This window comes from Sciurus vulgaris, assembly GCF_902686455.1.
Source record: "Sciurus vulgaris genome assembly, chromosome: 10".
Classification (NCBI taxonomy): Eukaryota; Metazoa; Chordata; class Mammalia; order Rodentia; family Sciuridae; genus Sciurus; species Sciurus vulgaris.
This window is the reverse complement of record NC_136470.1, coordinates 7,495,879-7,519,722: the sequence shown is the minus strand read 5'-3', so window position 1 is coordinate 7,519,722 and position 23,844 is coordinate 7,495,879. Positions and strand designations below refer to the sequence as shown.

The 23,844-nt window shown below is 43.3% G+C and overlaps 1 protein-coding gene across 2 annotated transcripts in view; it reads right to left on the bottom strand.

The window, feature by feature from the left end:
- LOC306670527 (vacuolar protein sorting-associated protein 26C) overlaps positions 1-15,362 on the bottom strand; it is a 39,186-nt gene extending 23,824 nt beyond the window's left edge. For both annotated transcript variants that reach the window (XM_079155197.1, XM_079155198.1), the window contains exon 1: positions 15,224-15,362. In XM_079155197.1, the coding sequence (XP_079011323.1) occupies positions 15,224-15,280 (57 nt within the window). In that variant the 5' untranslated portion in view covers positions 15,281-15,362. The remainder of the gene's footprint in view (positions 1-15,223) is intronic.
- Positions 15,363-23,844: the final 8,482 nt, after the last annotated feature.

The window sequence follows — 23,844 nt, the reverse complement described above, 5'->3', positions numbered from 1 at the left end:
CTTAGCTAAGCAACGCAGTGAGACCCTGTCTCTAAATAAAATACAAAACAGGGCTTGGGATGTGGCTCAGTGGCCCCTGAGTTCAATCCCCCGTTACCTGTCCCCCACCCAAAAAAACAAAAGAAAAAGAAAGAAAAGCAAACACAAACATCCAAAGTAAGAAACAAAAGGGAATCCCAGAGCTATGGAGATCAAGTGGCAAAAATATTGAACACTGTTCAGTTGAGTATAAGCAAATTTAAAACACTGTCAAAGTGAATTATTTTTCTAGGAAAATTAATTTTTACAAAATAACTCCAAAGGAGATATGAAATCTAAGCAAATCACTTTTGAGAAAGATATTATTTATAAATACATTCCTAAAAGCATGAGGCCCAGAGAGTTCCACAGATCATTCCCAATGTGTAAAGAAAACTCCATTGTACAAAGAACTTTTCAAAAAATAAAATGTAACAGTGACATCAGAGTAGTAAGACAACATTTACAGGGAGAGAGGGCATATTAGACTATTCTTACTTATAAATACCATGCAAAGGTCTTAAACATCAGTAAATACAATCCAACGGTAACTTTAAAGAATAGTTTAGTACTCCATAACCAAGTGGGATTATGCAGTTCAATAATGAGGGAAATGTTACTATATTAATGGGTCTCAAGAGAAAAAGTATATAATAATCTCCCACAGATCAAAGACACCTGGTAAGATTTACTACCCCATGCCTGATAAAATATGTAAAATAAGCAAAAAAAAAAATGTCTGAGACTGGCCCAGGCAGCTTAGCTAGACCCCCAACCTCACAAGAGGGTAAATGACTTGAATAAAGAGTTTACAGAAAAGGAAATGCAAACTCCTCTTAAACCTGTGAAAAATGTTCAATCTCAACAAAAATATGAGAAATAGTAACTAAAACAAAAATCCAAAAGGTGTGATCACATTGTGTTGAGGGTAAGGTGCAATAGGCACTCTCTGTTGCTGAGAAGAACCTAAAATGTTCTAATGGCCACTTGGCAACACCAAAACTATTTTAAAAACACATTGGTCCACAGATACACCTGCAGATGGGAAATGACTTATTCACTGCAATACTGTTTATGATACAGAAGTTTATAAACAATTTAATGCCAACAAGAGGAAAGTGGTTTTTCCTTTAACAAGGTGCTAGAGATCATTCACATAAGGACATGTGGGGTGCAGGGTTGCCGGTCTTCCTTTTCCTTCTTTTGCAGGACTAACTTGTTGTTGCCCATGAATCAACTTGTCTAGTTTAGCCTCCCACTGCCCACAGATGCCTTTTTTTTTTTCTTCATAAGCTGCATGCTGCACCATTAGGGAGAAAGTGGAGAAAAGGAACATTTGTACGCATTTACTTGTTTATGCAAACAATACCTTCAGAAAGGATGACGAGAATGGACAGCTCTTCCTGTCCAGTAGGAGAGGACCCTTAAAGGGTGGGTGGGAGGAGGGTAGATGGTAGCTATCTAGAGACTCATGAGTGCTGAGCTATGTGAACTGATGACCTGTTAACACAATCAATCCATTTTTAAATAAAATAAACCCCAGAGGGGAAGAATGCCTCTAGACCTAAGTGAACAAAGCTCTAAATCTCTTAGATTTTGATAACACAAAGCTATAGTGGTCTTTCCTCAGGAAAAGATCTGTAGATGGAATGCTAAAAGTCACATTGCTCTGCTTTTGGACTTGAACACAATTGCAAAGAAGTAAAAGCCTCTTGCTTCAATGCCTCAGCCATTCTCTGTCCAGTCTCTTTCTTTCCTTTTTTTCCCCTCGGGGACTGAACTCAGGGGCACTTGACCACTGAGCCACATCCCCAGCTCTATTTTGTATTTTATTTACAGACAGGGTCTCACTAAGTTGGCTTAGGCTGGCTTTGAACTTGCGAGCCTCCTGCCTCAGCCTCCTGAGTTGCTGGATTACAGGTGTGCACCACGCACCTGGCTTTCAGTCTTTTTCTTTCTGATGCTGCAAAGTAGGTCCAACCATGACAGTCATTGCACATCTAAACAAGCCCTTCCCTCCTGACATTTCGCTTCTATCCTCACAACCTCCTGGTACTCTTAGACCACATTTGGTTGAAAGATCCTGTACACGATAATGCAAGCTCCTTATCTACCAACAGGGAATCAAATGCACTAAGTAGTTAACTAACGCGAAGATGAATCACAGGTAAGTTACCGAGCCAAGTGGGAAAAAAGGAATGAGACAATTAATTGCTTATTGAAACGTTCTATTCTTTAATAGCACTCAGAGACTCATTTTGTTTGGAAAATGGAAATCGGAGACATTGAAGAGATTTCAATGTATTAGGTATCCCCATTTCCACTATTCTTGTAAAACAACTGTTCTCCATCTTCTTGAAAAACAGAATAAACAATCACCAGATATTTTTCCACATTGTGAGTGATGGCCAATACTATGTGTATTCACTGAAGTTCTAGAAAGGAGTTTTGCAGAGGATGTTCCATCTCTGAGCTGTCATTAACACGCAGATAATGCTCCCCAGCACTGCCATTCCTGGATTTCACCCCAGTGAAAGGAGTGCTTACGTTCACCCAAACCCCTGCACAAATGCTTCCAGCAGCTTTATCCATAACCAACCCAGCACCCTTCTATGAGTGGATGGATGAACAACTGTGGCACATACACACAGGGCAGGCGACTTGGCAATAAAAGGCAAGAACGACAGACAGCTTGGAGGAATCTCATGCATACGCTACTGACAAAGCCAGATCCGGAGCAAATGATCACGTTCATGCCGTTTATTTGACGTTCTGGAAGAGCCAAACTGTAAGGACTGATGAGGCCGACTAAAAAGGGCTCTAGGGAATTCTGGAGTGGCGGAACTGTTCCATGCCCTAAGGAGATGGTTGTAGCGTCAGTGAACTTTACACTGAAAGGGTCCTCTATTACATGCAATTGTGCCTCAATTAAAACAAAACAAACATGGAGGTATCAAGTACAGGTGTCAAGTATAGAAGGAAATATAGTTATACTACTTTATGGACATAGGCTCATTCTAAGTGACTAAGCAAAAAGTCTATAAAAAGTCAGGGCTGGAGTCATGGCTCAGTGGCAGAGCACTGCCGGGCGTGTGTGAGGCCCTGGGCTCGATCCTCAGCATTGCATATAAATAAATAAAATAAAATACCACTGACAACTAAAAAAGTATTTTTAAAAAGGTTCACTAGCAATGGAACTGTAACAAAACATCAAGGTATCTACTGGCATGACTTATGGCACCAATTGCCCAGGCCACATGCAGAGGTAACACCGTCATTCCTCCAGCAAGGGCTCCGCACGCCCACTGGAGGCACCTGCTCTCAGGCGGCTTGAGTTCCAGATATCCTCTCCTCTAAGCACGGCAGCAGATAAAACTGGGGGAATACCAAGCAATGTGAGGCGGCAAGAAGCAAGGCTACTGTCCCAAGGGCGAGGTCCCCGATTCCTAGTTCTGAAACACCTAGAGCCTGAAAAAAGAGACCTGAGCCACCAGGTCAATGTTTGAGAAGAGGAAAAATAAGACCATCAATACTATTCATAAAAACTAAAAGTGAACAATGGGGTCTTGAGCAGAGGTGCATTAAATCCTAATCCTGGTGTGCTGTGCGCTTTCAGAGGTTAGACGACTACCTATTAGTAAAATGACACGTCACTAGAGATTACCTGATTTTAGAGTTCAACAGCGTTAAACTTGCAGAGCTTAGAGAGCTGGCACTGGGCTTGGAGCTGTGTACCACCCATTACCCAGCAACTCGGAGGCTGAGGCAGGAGGATGACAAGTTCAAGCCAGCCTCAGCAACTTTAGCGAGGCCCTTAGGAACTTAGCGAGGCCCTGTCTCAAAAGTAAAAAATAAGAAGGGTTGGGATGTAGCTCAGTGGTTTAAGTTGACATTGGTTGGAACTGCTGGCCTAAATGTGGTGAAGACTCCAGACTATCAAGAATAGTTTAGGAGGGCTTCAGTTACAGGGAGCTGGACAATTACATGCCCCAGTAACGACTGTGGTGTAGACAGACTCCACCAAAGAAAGCTTCCCACAGCAGGCCATGCAGACTCTGAACAGCCTCACAAAGGAACGACAAAGTCACCCATCCAAATCCAAGCCAGGATGCAGGCAAACCTCAGAGGATGAGAGTCCAGCGCAAATGAAGGCGACAGCCTGGATGATCTGCCACAGAGAACAAGGTCTCAGCTGAAGGGCACTGTGGGCAGATCACCCAGCAGGCTTGGGCTTCAGGCTCCTCTGAGGAGGACCTACGGTGGGAGCACAGGTGGTGAGTTGGCAGGGCGAGCTCGTGAGCTGGCGGTGGAGGAGCAGAATGAACTTTCCATTTGATACTTCTTCCCACCACTTGACCTTTCTTGCAATGTACGGTGCATCTCCTCCTCCTCCTTGCAGCGCTGGGGATGGAACCTGAGGTCTCCCGCAGACTAGACAAGCCTTCACCACCGAGCCCGGCCCCAGCCATTTTTTAAATTTACAAAACTAATTTAAATTTTTTCGAAAGATGTGAAACATATGGTCAGACTAACACCATTGTGTCTTTTTTCAATAAACAGAAAAAGTCAATTTTACCCTGATTATTACTGAAGAATGGAATTTCTGCCCTTTTACCCCTCACTTTAAAGTGATAGGGCTTCTGTTCCTTTCCCGAAGATGATAATTTGAGTTTTAGGGTAACTGTCCTGAATGGTCCTTTGTGATGAAACAAAAAAGGGCCAACTTTTGGCTGACATCATTCCTGGCATGTGACAAACTGTTAAGTGTGAATAAGAACCACCATGGGAGGGAAAGGGAGGGTGGTGAAGATTAATGGAACTCAGCTGCATTGCAAAGTGCGGTGGACACCACAGACTTGCCCTGAGCACAGCTGGTGTGACCTTGAAGCTATGTAGAGGCAAGTCCCATCTGCACATAAGTACCCAGGGTCAGGGCAGCTTGATGAAGGACAGGTTCCCACTAAGAGTCAGAGGACCACAGTGCAAGTCAGACTGAGCAAGGATAGCAGCGAAGGCGGCTGGAGCCTGCCAGCTTGCACTGGGACCAGGCACGGACTCCAGCCAGGCAGTTGTCAAGGAGGAAACTGGCAGAGACTAGACAAGGATATCAATCAACTGATGGTTTACATCCTCCAGTAAATGAAAGTGAAAAGTTGTAAGTCGTGTTCCACGCTCTGTACTACTGCCTTGTACCTGGAAGTTAGCCAGCCTATAAATTCTGACTTAAGACCAAATAAAATGGGTTGGAATGAAAAAATTTTAACCTCACTGGTTCTGGCTGGTCATTATATTCTAGAACCAGTACTTTTTTTTTTTCCTTTTGGTACTGCAGATTGAACCCAGGGGCACTCTTCTGGTGAGCTACAACCCCAGTCCTTTTTTGAGACAGGGTCTCAATAAATTGTTGAGGGTCTCACTAAATTGTGAAGGTTGGTCTTGAACTTGAGGCAATCCTCCTGCCTCAGCCTCACAGTCACTAGGATTAGAGGTGTGCACCACTGCGTCACAGTGAACTAGTACTTTTCAAAGTGACCAGAGGCCTGAGCAGGCATCTGAGCAGTCATTAAGAAGAGTCTGGGAGGGCAGCAGGGGACTGGATATCCTCATTTAAAATACAAAAGTCTGGTTCATCTATATAAACTGTTTTAATGTGCATTATATTTATAAAAATGACATTAGAATTATATGTAAGATTTCATTTTAGTTTCATTGTTTCAATTTTTTCTGGTCAATCTTTACTCTAAACAATATTCATTTTCTTGAATTGTTTATAAAGAAAGAATACTGATTTGTAATTTACAGTATGAAAGATAAATATATTTTCCATGGCTTTAAGAAAGCAGACCACTTCTCTGAGCCTGAAATTTTTTTCTGCACACTACAGACAATAAGAAAACCAAGGCAGGAGCAGGCTCACCATAAAAATATTTCCAGAAAATCTTGTGTGCAGGTGAGCTGGAGGGTAACTGGGAGTGAGGACTCTTCTTTCCACACAAGTGTTTACAACATGCCCATCATTACATCTTTGTATGAAAACATGACAGGACATACTAATGATAGCTTTCACTTGATGTTTTATTTGTAGAAAAGTTAAAATCTGCCCATTTTTATATTTTAACATAAATATGAGAAGAGAAGAAGTGAGATTCCCCAAAATGTGGCCTGGAAACCGCTAATCTAGAAAGTGCTCTGGGAGAGGAGGATATGCATCCACAGGCCTGGCAGGCACCGCCCTCTCCAGGGAGCACATTGATGTCGCTCTGCCGGGTGAAGGCTCTGAGCAGCCCTGCCCCGACTGAAAGGACCCCAGGATCCCACGGCCAGAGAGAGCAGGGCCAGGTCCAGGCACTGACTGCCCTCCCCAAGTCCTGGACATACAAACAGGGCAAAGCTGAGTTGAACGTGGCCTGCTGCTGTTGGCTGCTGATTTGTTGATGCTCCCCTGAAAGAGTCTGGCCTCATGCGCTCACGCGGAAGGGAAGTGGTAACCCATGGCTGCTGGCTACCATGGCAGTCTGTCTTCTGAACGGAGGCTGATGCCTGTAAGAATAATTAAGGGGCATGGGGGCTACAGACATGTCTAGGAAAAGAACTGCATGCAGATATAACAACTACCGGAGGAAAAGCGGGGAAGAGGTGAGGAGCCAGGGCATATAACACTCTTCAGGTGTAACTGAAATGAAATAGAGAGGAAATGGAAACCCAGCTTCACCATCTGACTTTTGGGACTCTGCCTTGCTAAGGGGTCAGCCATTGAGTGCGAGCAGAAGAGTGCAGAGAAGGGAGCTGAGGTGTGACACTGAGTGACAGGTGTCAGAGGGGCTACTTTGACCCAGTAGAAGGACACATAAGGGATGGGAGGGCAGCGTTTTTGGGGGGAAGGGGGGAAGCAGGCCAAGTGTGACAGGGAAGTGAACTTGGCAGAAAAGGTCGAGCGCTGTGCCACCTATGATGAGAATCAGCGTTCACTGCAGTGGAAGACAAACACGGACAGACCGCCTGGGCCACCGAGTGGTGAAGAGGCCTGCGAGGGGGAAGAACCGGGACAAGAGAGGTGTCATCTCCCCAGACCACTGGGTTGTCCAGCCTGTGAGCAGCACAGCTGGGCCTCAGCACTGGGGAGCAACAGCAATGAGGTAGAGGGCGAGGACTGAAGGTTCCGGGCCACAGGGAAGGCGGGCCGCTGACAAGCAGAATCCAGGAGGACAGGACAGGAGAGCAGTGAGAGCAGCCCACCAGGACAAGAGCGTATGGTGTGCTGAGACTTGTCCAGCTGCTGCATCTGGAAGCAGACACACCCTGTCGTGGTGGAGCTGGCTCAGGCCAGCGTGAGATCTGCGGCAATAATGGAGAACTACGGGACAGTTTTATTGCACCCCAGTTTTCAAGGAGGCTAGCTAGGATAATTCTGCAAATCCCTCTCATGCATTATACAAGGGTTAGGTCATGATTTAGGAGACAAGCCTTTTCAGGAATATTAGTTTATCAGTGAAAAGAGACCCACTATAATTCATTTACAAGAATTCAGTAGGACCCCAAGTAGAATAGTTAGGCTATTTTTTTAATAGTATTTCAGCTTTGCAATATTTTCTTCATAATAATGAGCTGTATGTACAGGATTTCTACTCTTTATTTTTTAAACAAGAAATTACATGTGAGCCAAGTAAGACAAAATGCAGATCTAGAGGTTTCTGTGGTTATAGTAATCGGCCCACAGTGCATAAATCCCCTGTCACTGGAACCTGCTGCGCTGGGAGTAAACCTCTTATTTATGCATTCCACAACCATAATATTTAACAGTGTCATTTTCATGAGTACATTGTGCCAGATTTAAGAATGTAAACATTCTGAATTATAAAAACAAATGAATTATATTTACATTACAGAAAGATTTACTGCAGAGTTCTTGTAACCAATAAGCTCCCCAGTGCACTGAAGATAGAATTTCTAATGCATCTTAGTCAAACTTTTTGATCAAGAACATATTACTGTACCATGCAAAGAAGTATATAGCAACACCAAAATCACACGCGGCTTTCAGGGTCAAAGATGCTACAACACACGTATGTTCTCCATGTTCCCGCACCCTCCTTCCTCCAGGTCCACAGGTATCTGACAATATGCGAACTGTCTGACAAGCACTTACTGTGCATCTGTGGGGTGTACAACGTGATCCACGTCATGGCACACAAAGAACAGTTCTCACAGGTCAGACCGACTCTGGGAGGCGTGGGAAACGGAACAAATCACCACCCACCAACTGAGCCACCACTCTGGGTCAGAATCCATGACTCCTGAAACATTCTCTCATTTAATCCTCAAAGTGCAACCTCTGAATAGGTGCCATTTCCATCCTATAGATAAGAATTAAGATCCACAGAAGACACATGAGTCGGGACTTAGAAATAAGACATGAACTCAAAGGTCTGCTCTCGCCAGGGCCCTGGGCATGTCACTGAACTCTTGGGGCCTCTGTCTTCTCAACCACACAATGAGACATCGGCACCTCCACACAGCAGTGGTGAGGATTAAAATACTTGTCACACGTTCTTATAAGACAGTATTAGTTCAATGTCCCCTAGGAAATTCACTTTTGCTGGAAACATGAAAATAGGGAATTTTTTTTCACATTCCTGATTGTCTCATCCAAATATGGTGCTTTGGAAAGAGGGGTCAAGTTTTTGTTTTTAAATATTTTTTTTAGTTGTCGATGGACCTTTACTTTATTTTATTTATATGTGGTGCTGAGAATCGAACTCAGTGCCTCACGCATGCCAGACAGACACGCTACCCCTAAGCCACAACCCTCTGCCCCAAGAGGTCAACTTTTTAGGCTCAGTGGGAAGAACTTTTATAGAGAAGATGACATGACATTATGTTGGAAATCTAAGGAAGGGTCTGTGTTCACCCTGGGTTTCAGTGAGCTGGGATGAAGACCCTGGGGAATCCAACTCTGGGGAAACTTTCTATTATTTTCTATGCCTAAGTGAGAAAAACATATTTGTAGGAATTCTGAAATCTCTCCTCCCCTATTTCTTGAATCATTCCCTAAGCATGACTATTCTAGCTGGAAGTGGTGGTACATGCCTGTAATCCCAGAGCCTCAGGAAGCTGAGGCAGGAGGATAGCAAGCTTACAGCCAGCCTCAGCAAAAGTGAGGCACTAAGCAACCCAGTGAGACCCTGTCTCTAAGTACAAAATAGGGCTGGGATGTGGCTCAGTGGTCGAGTGCCCCTGAGTTCAATGCCTGGTAAAAAAAAAAAAAAAGAATATTCTAAAGCAAATACAAGTAATGAGGGGCCCAATATGTTGCTTTGGGGCTATGTCAAAATAGGAATAAACCTTACCAACATCTGTCTAGAAATGATGCCTACAATATTATTTACAATCACAAAGCAAATGCATAATGGCCTATAAGAGTTCCCCCTTTCTGATTAATGCATTTAGAAAGTATTAGTCTTAGAAATTGTTTGAATGATTTAAGGCCTCAAGTCATCATTTAACAAATGGTTTTTCAGCAGTCTACTAAGTGGTAGGTAATGCCAGGCCTAGGAATACAAATATTAAAAAATATATGTATTTTAATTGGGTAGATTCAGAACACAGTCATGACAACAGAAGGCAATCAGTGCAATGATGGAGGTATACACCACATGTTTGTAACTACCCATTATAATTATAGTAAACAGTCCCATATTGTCTTTTCCTGGCCATTAGACTTGACATTCCTCTACGCCATCAAAATCTCGCTTTCTTATTAAAGCTACTCTTTCCATAATTCTGCTCATAAAGAATTTTCTCAAATTTAAATATGAGTCAGGTATAGTGGTAAAAGCCTGTAATCCCAGCTACATGTGAGGCTAAGGCAGGAAGATCATTTGAGCCCAGGAATTAGAGGCCAGTCTGAGCAGCCTAGCAAGACCCCAGCTCTAAAAAGTTAACTAATGAAATAAAATTGAAATTCTAAAATTAGAAATTATCGTAAGCCTGTGACAGAGTTGTTGCCACATTACAAAGTAAAGCACACATTCCTAAATAACTCATGTAAAAAAAATCATAATAGAAATTAGAAGATATTAAAGTTGTGCAATAGTAAAAATAATATGGATCAAATCTTGCTGCAGACAACTTTGGGACATGACAGTAGAGTATTTAAGCTGGTATCTTCCATGATGCTACAGAGCAGGAGGTTACTAAACTAAGAAGCCTTAACAGGGCCCCTGGGGCAGTGTCTACTCCTGACTCTGAGCAGGTGAGTCCACTTCTTCCAAATTCATTCCATCTCTCTCCTGGTCCCCTGTCCCTCTCCAGCAGGACCAGAAGGGGTTAAGGGTGTGTGCTTATAATTTACTAACCTAGAAAAAGCAAAAATCTTCTGGGATGCAACTGCAGCAGTAGTTGGTGGGAAATATCTGCATTTCTAAAGAGAATTACAATTTAATATGTTGAATTTAGGAAGTGTGTTCTTAATAAGACAAAATAAACTTGAAGACAACCGAAGAAATAGTTTGGAAAGATAATAGAGCCAAGTTGCATTAAAAAAATTGCTGTTGCTGCCAATTCAGACAAGGAAGAGTGACTGTAAAAAACCTTTCCCTGAACTGAGATTACTTCCCAAATGTCCACAAGAACTGGTTCACTTTGCTCACTGTCCGCTCCTCCTAATTGAAGCCAACATGAAAATGGTTGCTATTCATTTCCCAGGAGTGCTGTAAATTACACTGTTATTTCAGTAAAAACAAAACAACAATTGTTGCCAAAGTTGGCCTCAAACTGGCAATCCAGCAACCTCAGCTTCTCTTTTAAAATAATTTTATTTATTTATTTTTATGTGGTGCTGAGGCTCGAACCCAGTGCCTCACACATGCTAGGCAAGTGCTCTGCCACTAAGCCATAGATGCACCCCCAAGCCTCAGTGTCTAAAGTAGCAGGGATTGGACCCTGATTCAATACTTCATTTTCAAAATTAGGTTTGATGAAGCTCCAGAAGAGCACCAGCTTCTTCTTCCCCAAAATGACTAGATCACACTTTGTGCCACACACGCTCTTATCTGAGCACTTTATCACCTTGCATTTTATGTATTTACGTATCTCTGCTTGACCCGCAGTCTTCCAGAGATCAAGACACTGGTTGAATCTGAATGAATTTATTGCTTAAGTAACAATCTAAAAAAAATGGGACTGATGAAAATGTGTTGGTATGAAAAGAATTCCAGATAAAGATATGCTATTAACAGAGAAACAAGATGTATCCCATTTGTTTACAATAAAAATAAATAAAAAAAAAAAGATATGCTATTAAGCAAAAAAGAATAAGATGCCAGTTGCACTTGTGTGTATATGCATGTTTGGAACAGTACACAAACCACCTGTGAATACTTTTAAGGGCAGGAAGGAAAGTCCAAAGAGCCTTTTCTTTACATCTTTCTTATATGGCATGTATTGCACTTGTATTTTTAATGCTTCAAATTTAATAATTTTGTCAACATTTTTTTCTAGGGAAAAAATATCAATTTTAAATCCAAGTATAACTTAGGTTCTCTGGCATCCACAAAAAATCAAAACTGTTTTCAAATGCTTTCATAATTGAAAGTCTGAAAAAAACAGTATCAGTATAATATTAGGTACAGTGGCACATGCCTGTAATTTTAGCTACCTTGGAGGTTAAGGCTGGAGGATTGAGTTCAAGGCCAGCCTAGGTAACAAGCATAGTAAGATCCTATACCTGCAACACCCCCAAAAAGTTAGAATCAGCATATTCCAGAATAGAAGCCATATCATTTTTTTAACTGAAATATGACAATGTTATTTATAACATCTTAGGAAATAACAGCCATTTCCATGTTACGGATTCCACCATTCTGCATAAAAATGGTCACTCTAAGACACTGTTTAATAAGTGCTAGATGGACACAATTTGGAATTGGACTGATCTGAGTTGGAACCTAGCTGTCATTAGTTAGGTGATCAAATTCTTCAACCTTGATCAAATTGAGTCTCAGTCTCAATTTCTTAATTAGAAAAGTGAGTGATACTGGATGTTAAAAACCCTAAACCCATGTTTCCCAAGTACCTCTGCTGAGTACATAGGATAGTTTTATATGGTTATGTGGACAAACATGTTTCACTTGAATGACAAACACTTATGGCCTCAAGTCTGGGGTATTATTGCTTAGGGTCAGACAAAGAGGGTCCAACTACAAGAACTGCACATCTTTAGTAGCTGAACCTCTGGTAACTGAATCTTTACCACTGCTATTGAAATTGATGGAGGGAAACAGAAACTTTGTATGCCCTTAGCTCCACCTGGAGCCAAGTGAAGGTGGGAAAGAGCTGTCCTTCTCTCCACCCAGGTGCAAACTACACTTGGGAGTATGCACTGTCCATGGGCACTGAGACCTCACCAAGTGACCACCCAGCTCCAGATCTTGCACCTGGAGCTCAGGATGCAATCATGACAGTGCTGGCTGTAGACTCCACCTATCCTGAAGGGGCAGATCGTGGAGTCTAGCACCTAAGTCATGTGCACACATGGCCAGGTATATATTTTTGTCAGCTGATTAGACCCAATCGGTTTAGTAAATTTTTACTTTCTTTCTTCCCTTTAAAAATAAAAAAAAAAAGGTGAAGTTAGTAGAGGTCAGACAGGTTTTTCTTTACAATCATCATATAAGGTCTCCTTTTAAAATACATTTAAATGTGAAAAGTGACTGAAGATTAAGGAACACTGCTGTAAGTCACCTGGTAACCACACCAAGGGATATGCTATGGGGCACAGCTGAAGCCATCTTCAACTCTGCTGCCATGGGGACAGTCCTGGCTGCCTGAGTTCCACTGGGGCAACTTTACCGCATCATTTCTTGCATCTTTTCTAAATGTACTTTTCATTACCTGTACATTAATTTAAAAAACCATCTCAGCATCTCAGTTGGGATAACATTTCTGAGTAAAATGTCAGACTTTCAAATGTACTTGCCATTGCCCCTTCTCCATTATTATTCAGAACAATTTCCAAGCTTCAGAAAAGACATATGGATACAAAGCAGTGGAAAACTTGGGAACTTCAGGTACTCCTGGTGGACAATGAGGTGGGTGCCCTTTGTGACTGGCTCCTCAAAAACAGTTAAATGTAAAGTTACTGGGCAAAATCCACTCCTAGGAATATACCCAAGAAAAATGAAAACACATGTTCACACAAAATTTGTACTAGAATGTCCATAACAGCATTATTCATCATAGTCAGAAGATGAAAATAACCTAAATGTCCACCAACAGATGAAAGGATAAACATGTGGTCTAGCCATACAAGGGAATATTATTTAGCCACAAAAATTAATAAGAAATTGACACATGCTACTACATGTAGCATGAACATTGAAAACATTACACTAGGTCAAAGAAGCCAGTTATAAAAGGCCACATATTGTATTATTCCATTTATATAAAATGTTTAAAATAGGCAAATCCATAGAGACAGAAAATAGATTTGTGATTGTCAGGACTGAGTAGGGTGAGGGAATGAGTCTAACTAGTAATATGTACAAGGTTTCTTTGGGGGATAATGAAAATGTTCTAAAATTAGATAGTTGTTGTGAATGCACAACTCTGTAAATATGCTAAAAACCCTGAATTATACTGTAAAACGGTGGACTTTAAGATATTTGGATTATATGTCTATAAAGCTGTTTTTTTTTTTTTTTAAAGAATATAAAGTAGACCTACAAAGCTTTCAACAAGGGCCAGCAATCTTTAATATCCTGCCACAATTGCTGCTTCTCCTGTACACACAAACAGGAACACAAACGTGCACAGGCATGACCATCTGGGTTTAGTTACTGTAACACTGTAACACTTCGATTCTAAATATTCAGCATGCAGAATATTCTCCAATGTAACCAAAATACAAACAGCACACTGTTGAAATTCAACACCAATACAAAACTATTACCTAACATATAGTCCATATTTAAGTTTTTAATAAAAAATTGTGCATTGTATTTGGTTCCCATGTACTTTAGCTGTGTTTTAATCTCGAAAACCTCTCCTGCCTTTTCTTCAAGACACTGATGTTTCTGAGCAATCTTGGTCAACTGTTGAACTGAATGACCCTCAAGTGGTATATGCCAGGTTTATGAACCCATACAAATTAAATATTTTGGCAAGAATACTACATAGGTGATTGTATCCTTTTCAATGCACGAGGGGTACATAATCTCAGTCAGTCTTGTCAGTGGTGACGAGAAGGTGTTGTTCTTGTTGACTTTGGTTTTGTCTGGTGACTAGCAGTCATCCATTATAGATGTAGCGTATGCTTTGTTAAGATAACCTGAGAGGTGGCCATTTGAGTCTGTATAAACGCTAGGTTTCCCCCAACTCTTATCCAAACATTTAGTATCCACTCAAGATCTTTGCCTGGCATTCTGCCCTATCTGACACCACTCTGCATTCATATGACCAAGGACTGCTATTAATTTTATCCCAAAGAGTGTGGGAATAAGTGTTCAACCCTAGCTGCTGAACATCAGCATCACCCTATCTCTGTAGTTGAGATATTCATATCAATAATATTTTAAAATGCTCCAGGGTGACTGATTCTGATGTAGGTAAGGGTTCAGATTTTGAGTTAAAGGAAACTTTCAATATTCTCATTTTGCAAATAAGGAAACCGAAGTCTGTGGGGGCCAATGGCACAAAACTTGTCAACGACGTAAAGGGTCGCTCTTTTTGACCTGCGTTTAATTTGCCATTCCTTCGCAGGAAGAGAGTAAGCTGTGCGTGTTGTTAGTGACCACTGCCTAAGGATGCTTCCACCAGGTGTGCACATTTCTGCTTTCAGGGTTAATTAACCTTGTCGTTCATTAGACCGCTGCAGCCACGCTGGGGAGAGGGAAAGGGGCGCCTGCCTGATCATCAGCTCCTCCACCCGGAGGGCTCAAGGTGACAGGTCACGCCTGGACACCGCGGGCCAGGGGACGTGCGAGCCCGACAGCGGCAGCGCCGGGGCCGCGCCCTGACCCTCGCGCTCCCCGCAGACGCCCTCCACGGGTCGCTCACGCGGCAGCAGGCAGCGCGCGGGACGCACCTGGGGGGACACACCTGGCTGGGGCGCACCTGGCGGTGTCATTCGGACTCGCCCAGCGTCGCCCGGAGGTGCGTGGAACGCTGGGACAATGGAATCTGCAGGCCCGGCCACCCTTCCACTTACCCCGGCGTGATAAACTTTATTCGCTCTTTTAATCTTGATGTCCAGGGAAGTCCCCATCTCGGATTCAACGCAGGTCGCCACTTCCGGCTGCGCGTGACCCACGAGAAGGGTCGCCCCGCCTCCTTCCCTCTCCTCCCGCCCCCTCCCGTACGCGGGTCGTGGCGTCACGTGACTTCCCGCTCGACGTCGGCTCGGCTCCTCTGACCCGAGAGGGAGTACGCCCCACGCCGCCCTCCTTCCGGTGCAGGGGCGGGCCTTAGCGCGGACAGCCGGACTCGCACCCTGGCTCCGCACGCGCCAGGAGGGGCGGAACCTAGATGGCCCCGCCCCTTCCGCAAGGACCGTCTTTCGTCGGAAATACCCCTTTCTCCCTTCTTCAGGGAGGGAAGGGGGCGGTCGCGGCTCTCCCGGCGTGCCCCTCGGCAGGGGGCGGGGCGAGGCCGTCTCGCCGGCGCGCCCTGTGCAGGAAGGCCGTCTCCCATCGGGCTGTGCGGCACGGAGAGCCGCTCTGCAGAGGTGGCTTCAGGAGGTTACAGCTTGCGAACGCGGTCCCTCCTCACACCTGTTTCCTCTTCTCACCTCCAGCCTCCCCTCCACGTCCTCCCCGGGGTTCTGCGGGGCCGGCACCCGCTCTGCCCCTCCCCGGCTTGGCGCCTTTCCCCGCCCTCCCACGGGAGCACCCCGGTCACCCGCAGGGGTGCGGCCCCGCGCTCGCGTCCTGCGCAGCGCTGATTGGCGGCCGGCCGGCGGCCCCACCCCCGCCCGCGCCGGGCCAAGGTCTCGCGAAGCGCGGGGTGACCTCGCTCGGCTCGGAGCCGTGGCGCTGGGTCACCCGCCAGCCCAGCGCCGCGCGCCGCGAGGGCTTGTGGGTATTCCCCAGGCGCGTGTCCTGGAAGCGGGTGCTGAATATTCAGCGTGCGCCGCCGCGCCGGCCGCGCAGGGCGGGGGAGCTCGCACCCGCTCGGAGATTGGCTGGAGCTGCACGATTCCGAGCTGGAACGGACCTGCCTGTTCTCCTTTTTATTCCCAGCAACAACTGACTAAAGTAGACAGGGCATACTGGGGAGAGGGGGTTACTGCCTCCAGCCAGGGCAAGCGGTGCAGAGTGGAGCAGCCGCCTACGCGTATTGAGATAAATGCTTACATAAGGGCTTTTCCAGTAAGCGGAAGGTCAAACTTCGTTATTTTAACTGATTCAAATAATGCGAAGGGGTGTTTTAAATTCCTTGATTCTGATCTGGTTTTTTAAATGCATTGCTTTAGGATGACTTTCTATTAAATAATTTCGTGAATCAGGATCACGGAAGACCCCCTCTTGAGCATTTAAAGTGTTTCTTGGGCGGACCGTGATGATTCTGTAGCTGCAGTTGCTTTTGAAGGTTAATAAATGTGGTGGTTCCCAGTATTCGGGTCTGTTTTCAGCTCCTCTCAACCCTCAGGGCTTCCCCCTCTTGTCTTAAAGTCTTTCTGTCAACTCCGACCCAGCAATTCTAAAACAATTTATTAGGGACTTAATAATCACAGTCTAGTGTACTTGCAATTCAAGAAGTGTATTCCTCTTCACTAGACTCACCTAACATTTTTAACTGGTTAAAAAAAATAAATCCGGGACAGTGGTAGAGCGCTTGCCTAGCATGTGTGAGGCACTGGGTTCCATCCTCAGCACCACATAAAAATAAATAAAGGTATTGTGTCCATCTACAACTGAAAAAAAAATATTTTTAAAAAGATCAAACTCGGTAATTCTGCAGGGAAATGGGAAAAGAAACATGTAGCCACATTCTAGGGTTGTTTGTTACAGCAGACCTGCTTTGCTTTTTTTTTTTTTTTTTTTTTTTTTACAACTGCTCCTCAAGGACGACCATACTCTATTGTCTTTGTAGATTGTGCACAATGTTGTTGGAAGGCTGGTGCAATGTAAAGAGCTCCATCCGGCAATTATCAGTGGGACCTGTTGAGCCCTCCCCTTGTGGTGGCTTCCAAACAAAACAGACCATATTTTCCCAGTCACTGCTCTACCTTTTTCAGTCCTTAATCTCACTTTTGACCATACCTTAACTTTTGATCAATTTCAGTCACTAAATTATCAGACTGCCTACGTCAAAGTGTCAACCTCACCGGTTCAATAGACACTCACTCCTTTGGGTGGGAAGATGCAAGTTGTGGTTCTAGCTTTCAGACCTTCAAACCTGATTGCTGTTGAAGGGAGAAAGGTGGGAAATTAGGCAAGTATCTTGACCCATGACTGCTGGAATTATCTCAGTTGATCCTTGGTTATCCGGATAACTGATCCTTATTTGAAACTCTGCTTGGGGGGCAGAGGGGAAGGCACAGTGGGACCTTCTCCCCTCCAGACAGTTCTGTTAGAGATCAGTCTCAGCTTGATCTTTTCCAGCACCCAATGCCAGTATCCAGCAGTACACCCCTTCTTAGGTTAAGTTCCAACAAGACCGAGACCATTTATCTTCCTCAGGTCCTTTTGAACTACAAGAAACACACCTCTGCCATAGGAAAGCCTGGACTGAAGGCTGCCCCATATCCACCTTTCTCTACTCTACCATCCTTAAATCTTGTTCCCTCCTGAAGTACAGATGGGGATAAATCAACAAGAATGCCTATGAAACAGATCTGCAAGAAACAAATGGACTACCAGCTCCTTCCAGTGGACCGCACTGGTACCTAGGAGAGATCATCTTATGACATCTCAGCTACATCACTTCCCCCCAGAAACCCACTGGAATCCACAAGCCTGCCACCTCTTTTCATTCCCTCTGCTGCCTTCCTGGAAGTAGAGGATTGGCAAAGTATTTGGTGGAAGCATAGCCAGATCTGCAGCTTTAAATTGAGTTTTGGGGAAAGTGGCCCTAACTGTAGGTATCTTTTATTGGAAGATGGAATGCTGTGCCCACCGGGTTCAGTTACAAGCCCAGGGCCAATTCTGGGACAACCGGAGATATCCCACTAAGTGCTTTTTAAGTGGATGCTGTAGGTTCCCAATCCCCTCCTTCAGGACATGTTTGCTGAGCTGCTAGGAGTTTTAGTCTTTACTGCTGTCAGCTTAGTCACTCTTCAAAACTTACCCTTAGCTGAACTTAGCCTTGCCCAAGGTCATGATCCTCCCTCCCCGCCCTTGCTTTTAAAAGAATGTGGAGCACATCTTGAATTTGTGGGTCATCCTTGCACAGGGCTATGCTGATCTTGTCTGTATTGGTCCAATTTAAGTGTATGCTGCAGAAGCAAGCAAGTTCATGATCCTTTCTTATGGTATAGGGCAACCCATTTCTGATGACTGACCGGTGTATGATGTGAAATTCACTTCCCCTTCCCCAGTTCAGGACAACACTGAAAGACCATTTAGGCTTCCTGTATTGTCAGTTAGTTTGAAACAAATAATTATCATAGTATTTGTGGGTCAGGAACCCACACCAGCTTAACTGAGTGGCTCTGGCTTAAGACTCAGATAGTTGCAGTCAAGGAGTTGGACAGGGCTACAGTCATCTGTAGCTTGACTGGGACTGGAAGTCCTGCTTCCAAGGCGACCCTCGTTTCATCTCCACAGGCTGCTTGAGTGTTCTCCAAGTATGGCAGCTAACTTCTAGACCAGGCAATCCAAAAGAACAACCAGGGGGTTGTGATGCCTTGTATGGCCTAGTCTCCAAAGCCTCATATCAAATAGATATATTCTATTCATAGTATGCAGTCACCCCACCCAGACCACTCAAAGGAACGGAGTTTGGTTTTTTTACCTTTGAAAGGGAGCATCAAAGAATTTGTGGACATATTTCAAACCACTCTACTCCTCATCAAGTGAGGAGCCTTTGTTGTGATTGTATCACTGTTCAACTTCTCCCTCTGTCCAGTCCTGCTTCCTACATCCCACCTCTCCATACCTGTTGAGAGTACCCCCCAATAAACTTCCTGCACATTAAATTTCTATTTCAAGTCAGCTGCCTGGTAAACCAGCTTGCAATGATCCCGTTACTCTAGCTTTCTGACCCCTTCTCTCGTAACAACCTGAAAGTAAAGGAGCAATTACTCTTCCCTCATCTGAGGCACAGAAAAATATTCTCCTAAAGAGACTAGAAACTCAGTGGCCACTGCCACCCAGAGTTCACATAGGCTATCACTGATCACTGTGTTGCATACTGGGCACATAACAAAGCGGGGCCATGATCTTAAGAGATCAGACCAAGGACTGCCAATCAAATGTGAAAGCAAACAGGCTGTGTTAAAGGCAATTTTAAAAAAAAAGAATGGGCTGATTTTATCAACTGATAGTGAAGATAGAACATTAAAAGCATTGAACAATAATACAGTGCATTAGTTTGCTAGGGCTGCCGTAACAAAGTACCATAAACTGTGTGCCTTAAAACCACAGAAATGTATTTTCTCACACTTCAGGAGGTTACAAGTTCAAACTCAAGATGTCAGCAGAGTTGATTGATTCGGAAGACTAGGAGGGAAAGACCTGTTTAGTCTTCTCTTCTTGGCTACCCTTTCTCTGTTGTCTCTACATGGTATTTTTAAAATGTGTCTTCATGTTCACATGGTGTTCTTCCTGTGTTACTGTCTGTCTCCAAACTTTCCCTTTTCGCAAATACAGCAGTCATATTGTATTAGGTCACACTAATGACCTATTTTTAACTTGATTATAAAGACCCTGTTTCCAAATACAGTAACGTTCTTAAGTACTAGGGGTTAGCGCTTGTGAATTTTGCAGGAACACAATTCATCTCAGGATATGTAACAATGAAATATGTACAACAAAAGCCGTAGAGTAAAATGAACTTAAGCAGTTGGTGGGAGACACAGTTTATTGGAGATTGGATAAAAAATAGACACAGGATTTTAACAAAATAAGGGGTATAATTGATTAACATGACAGAATAGAAGGGAATTCACTTTGCAAGTGTCTGTGGTGCTTATATAAATATGATTGCTCATGAATCATGCTCTTTCCTCATGGATTGAGGACCCCATAAAAGGGATTGAAGGGAGCTAGCTAACCCTTTTCCCTTCCATCCCTTCCTCTAAGTTAGAATATAAAGTTTGGCCCTTCTAGAGATACAGTGTTCAAAGAACCATATTGGAAGCAGATACCTGGCCCTCACCAAACACCAAACCTACCAGTGCCTTGGTCTTGAGCTTCCTAGCCTCCAGAACTGTGAGAAATAAATGTGTTTTAAAATAAATAATACAGTCTGTGGTATTTTGTTATAGCAGCATGAATGGATGGCGACAACTGCATACTGGTAACAGAAAATCTCAAATCCAATTAACTGAGTATGTTCCAGATAACTTAGCAAAACTTTAACCCTCAGTAATTAAGATATACTCTCCCAAATATATCAGGTCAAGGAAGAAATAAAAACACAATTATGGATTTAAAATAAAGTGAATATTTGATACCAAAACCTCTGGAATACAGCCAAGAAAAAATATCAGGAAAAGAGTCTGGAAATTTGGCCAGAACGAAATGATGCGATATCTGGGATTCGCTTCAGATCCTCCTGGAGAAGGAAGAAGAGGCGTGGGGGGCAGTGGGAAGAATTTGGGTTGGGATGAGCTGATAACCCAATCCAAACAGATGTTGGTTATCGTTGAAGCGGAACGATGGGTCATGGTCTTGTGGACACTTCAATTCCATATGAGAAGGAGACAAGATTAAATATGCAACATAGGATATTTTGAAATACTAAGCTAACGAAGTTTTTTAATTCCTCATAATTCCAAGTAGGTGCTTCCCAACTCTCTATCAAATTTACACCAACAAATTACTAAATGTATGATAAAGAGCATTTTCCCAAAGATATGTATATATCCACTATAGAGGAGGGTGGAAAGAGAAGAGAGCAGGAAGAGGTGGTAGGGTGGAGTCTGGCTGTCCCCTTGGGTTTGGGTCCCTGTCAGCAATGGAGATGGCAGAACTATGACCTGGCCAGAGTGAGTGAGAGATGAATCAGCCACAGGGGTGTTGGGACCAAATCTGGCAATCCCTGGCTACAAGCTTGTCTTGGCCTGGCCCTTGTGGAGAGACTGCAAACCTCTCCGACTGGGACGGTGGCAGACACCCAAGGAGCTTGGCACTTAAACCAGATGCTTGTCTCCATCCCAGGCAGAATACTTTAGGCGAGGAGAATGGGGACATAAAAGAGGAGACTGAAACACTATCACTGAGTTCCAACTGGATAGTGAGATTGATCCCTGCAGCCTGCCCTCGGCAGAAGTGGTTGCTGGAGAACTAGACTGGGCTAATTTATAGAAAAATGAAGACTGTTGCTTTTTAGGCCATTTATGTGTGTGCCTGTAAATTTTAAGACAGTTACATATACAAAAATCAATAGGCTTTTCTATTTACAGCAATAACCAGTTAGAAAATAAAATGAAGGTAGGGAATATCTTCTCAGGAGCAATAAAAATAGAAAATATTTGGAGTAATTGGAATGTGATATATGTTTGGGTTACATGGACAAAGCTATAATGCTGAATTTAAAAACATAAAATGTTAAGAATAGAGAGATTTACAGTATTTCCAAATTGGGAATCTAAACATTTTTAAAGGTTCAGTGATATAAAATTAATTTTTAGGTCTAATTAATTTCTCTTAATACTCCAGTATAATGTTAATGACAAAATTTAATGAAATTAAATTAAAATTCCTCTGAAAAAGATAAAGGAGCATTTTAAGTGATGTATCTTTTAAAGAGTTGATTGTGGAGCCACCCAGTGCAGTGAGTGGTGCATGCCTGTCATCCCAGCAACTGGAAGACTGAGGCAGGAGGCTCACAAGTTCTAGGTCAGCCCCTGCAACTTAGCAAGACCCCGTCAAAAGATAGAAAGGGCTGGGGATGTAACTCAATTGTACAGCCCCCCTGGGTTCAACTGCCAGTACCAAAAAGTAAATAAATACACAAATACATAAAAAGTTGATTGTAGGAGAAAGAGCCCACCTAGGCCTAAAATAGAATAAGGCTATAAGCATTAAAACAGCATCATTTTGACATAAGAGCAACGGAACATAACGGATAACTCAGAACAGATTTCAGTATATTAGAGTACAAGATTTTGTTTTATTTATTTTTATTATATATATTTAAGTTGCACCTAAGATTTTAATACTCAATAAAAAAGGCATGATTCTATGGATGGAGAACAAGGGATTCCTTGGTAAATTCTATTAGACTAAGTGGTCTGATATTTGGAAGAAAATTTTGTTTAGATTTTACTATCATAACATAAGTCAAAACAGAGATTGAGAGAGAAAGAAGAAAAGATCTGGTTGGATTAAAGAGTTCAGGAAATAATAAAATGTGAAGGCATAGACAATGAAAAATGTGAAAAACCTACAGGAAAAGAACAGTTCAAGTCTTGAGAAGATGCAACAGTAGATTTAAACAGAAGGCATAACACGCCATGCTTTTGGATAGGAAGGCATAACTTCAAAAAAACGTTAATTCTCCCTGACTTAATTTGTAAATATAAAATAATACTAATAAATATATTGTCTTCTCTTTATATCTGTGGCCGGGTAAGCTGATTACAAAGTTAATTTGGAATCATAAGTAAGCAAGAGTAACTGGAGCAAGTCCCAACCAGAGCTGAGCAGGCGAGAAGGGAAGTGCCTGGGCCCCTTCAGGGGACAGTAACATTTGCACCTCGTTTTAACCGGCAGGTGTTTCACCGGCAAGCCTTGACAGGTGGGCATCCTGGGCACCAGGTTAAGGAGCCCAGTGACCCTGATGGAGAGACCATGTTGAGGGAACACGAGGAGAGGGGAGGCCCTGGGCGATGTGGAAAAAGGAAGGGAAAATGGGGGAGGGAAGGAGGGACAGGGAGAGAAAATGCCCCAGTGTCCCCGCTAAGAACGGCCTTCCCTCCATCCCCACCAGGACCCAATGTGAATGGAACCATCTTTGAGTTTCCGTCCCCAGTGCCGTGCGACTCCGGCCACAGGGATGAGTAAAGTGAGACCAGCAACAGACCCTTCTGCTGAGCCTCAGTCAACCCACAGAACCGTGAACACCCGTACGGTCGCTGTGTTTTTAAGCCACCAAGTTCAGAGGTGGCTTGTGGCGCTGCAATAGAAGACCACATCAAATGACTGTACCTCAGGAGAAAAGAGGACGGGTGGAGGGGGAGGGATAGAAGACGGTTTTCTCTCAATACACCATGGGGTCAAACTTGAATTTTGAAGCCATGTAAAAGTTCTACTTAATTCAAATAACAGTGTTCATTTTAAAAACCAAATTGCGCAAAAAGCTAGAAAATATAATTGAAATTTAACTTTTATATCCCCCCCAGCTTTCTTGAGGTATAAATTGACAAATAAAATTCTATTTATTTAAGGTGTGCCATGAGATAATTTGTTATGCATTGTGAAATTTTTACCCGATTACAACCAAATTGCTAAAACTTCAGTGGAACTGGGATGGAGGTTCTAACTGATAGAAAAATATCATAAAGGAAAAAAATAATCAATCAACTATACACAAATGTGGACTATACATAAAGGGGAAAATCGAAGATAAAAAGGAAAGACTATAATGGGAAATGAACGCAATAAATATGACAAGCAAAGACACACACACACACACACACACACACACGCACGCACATATACT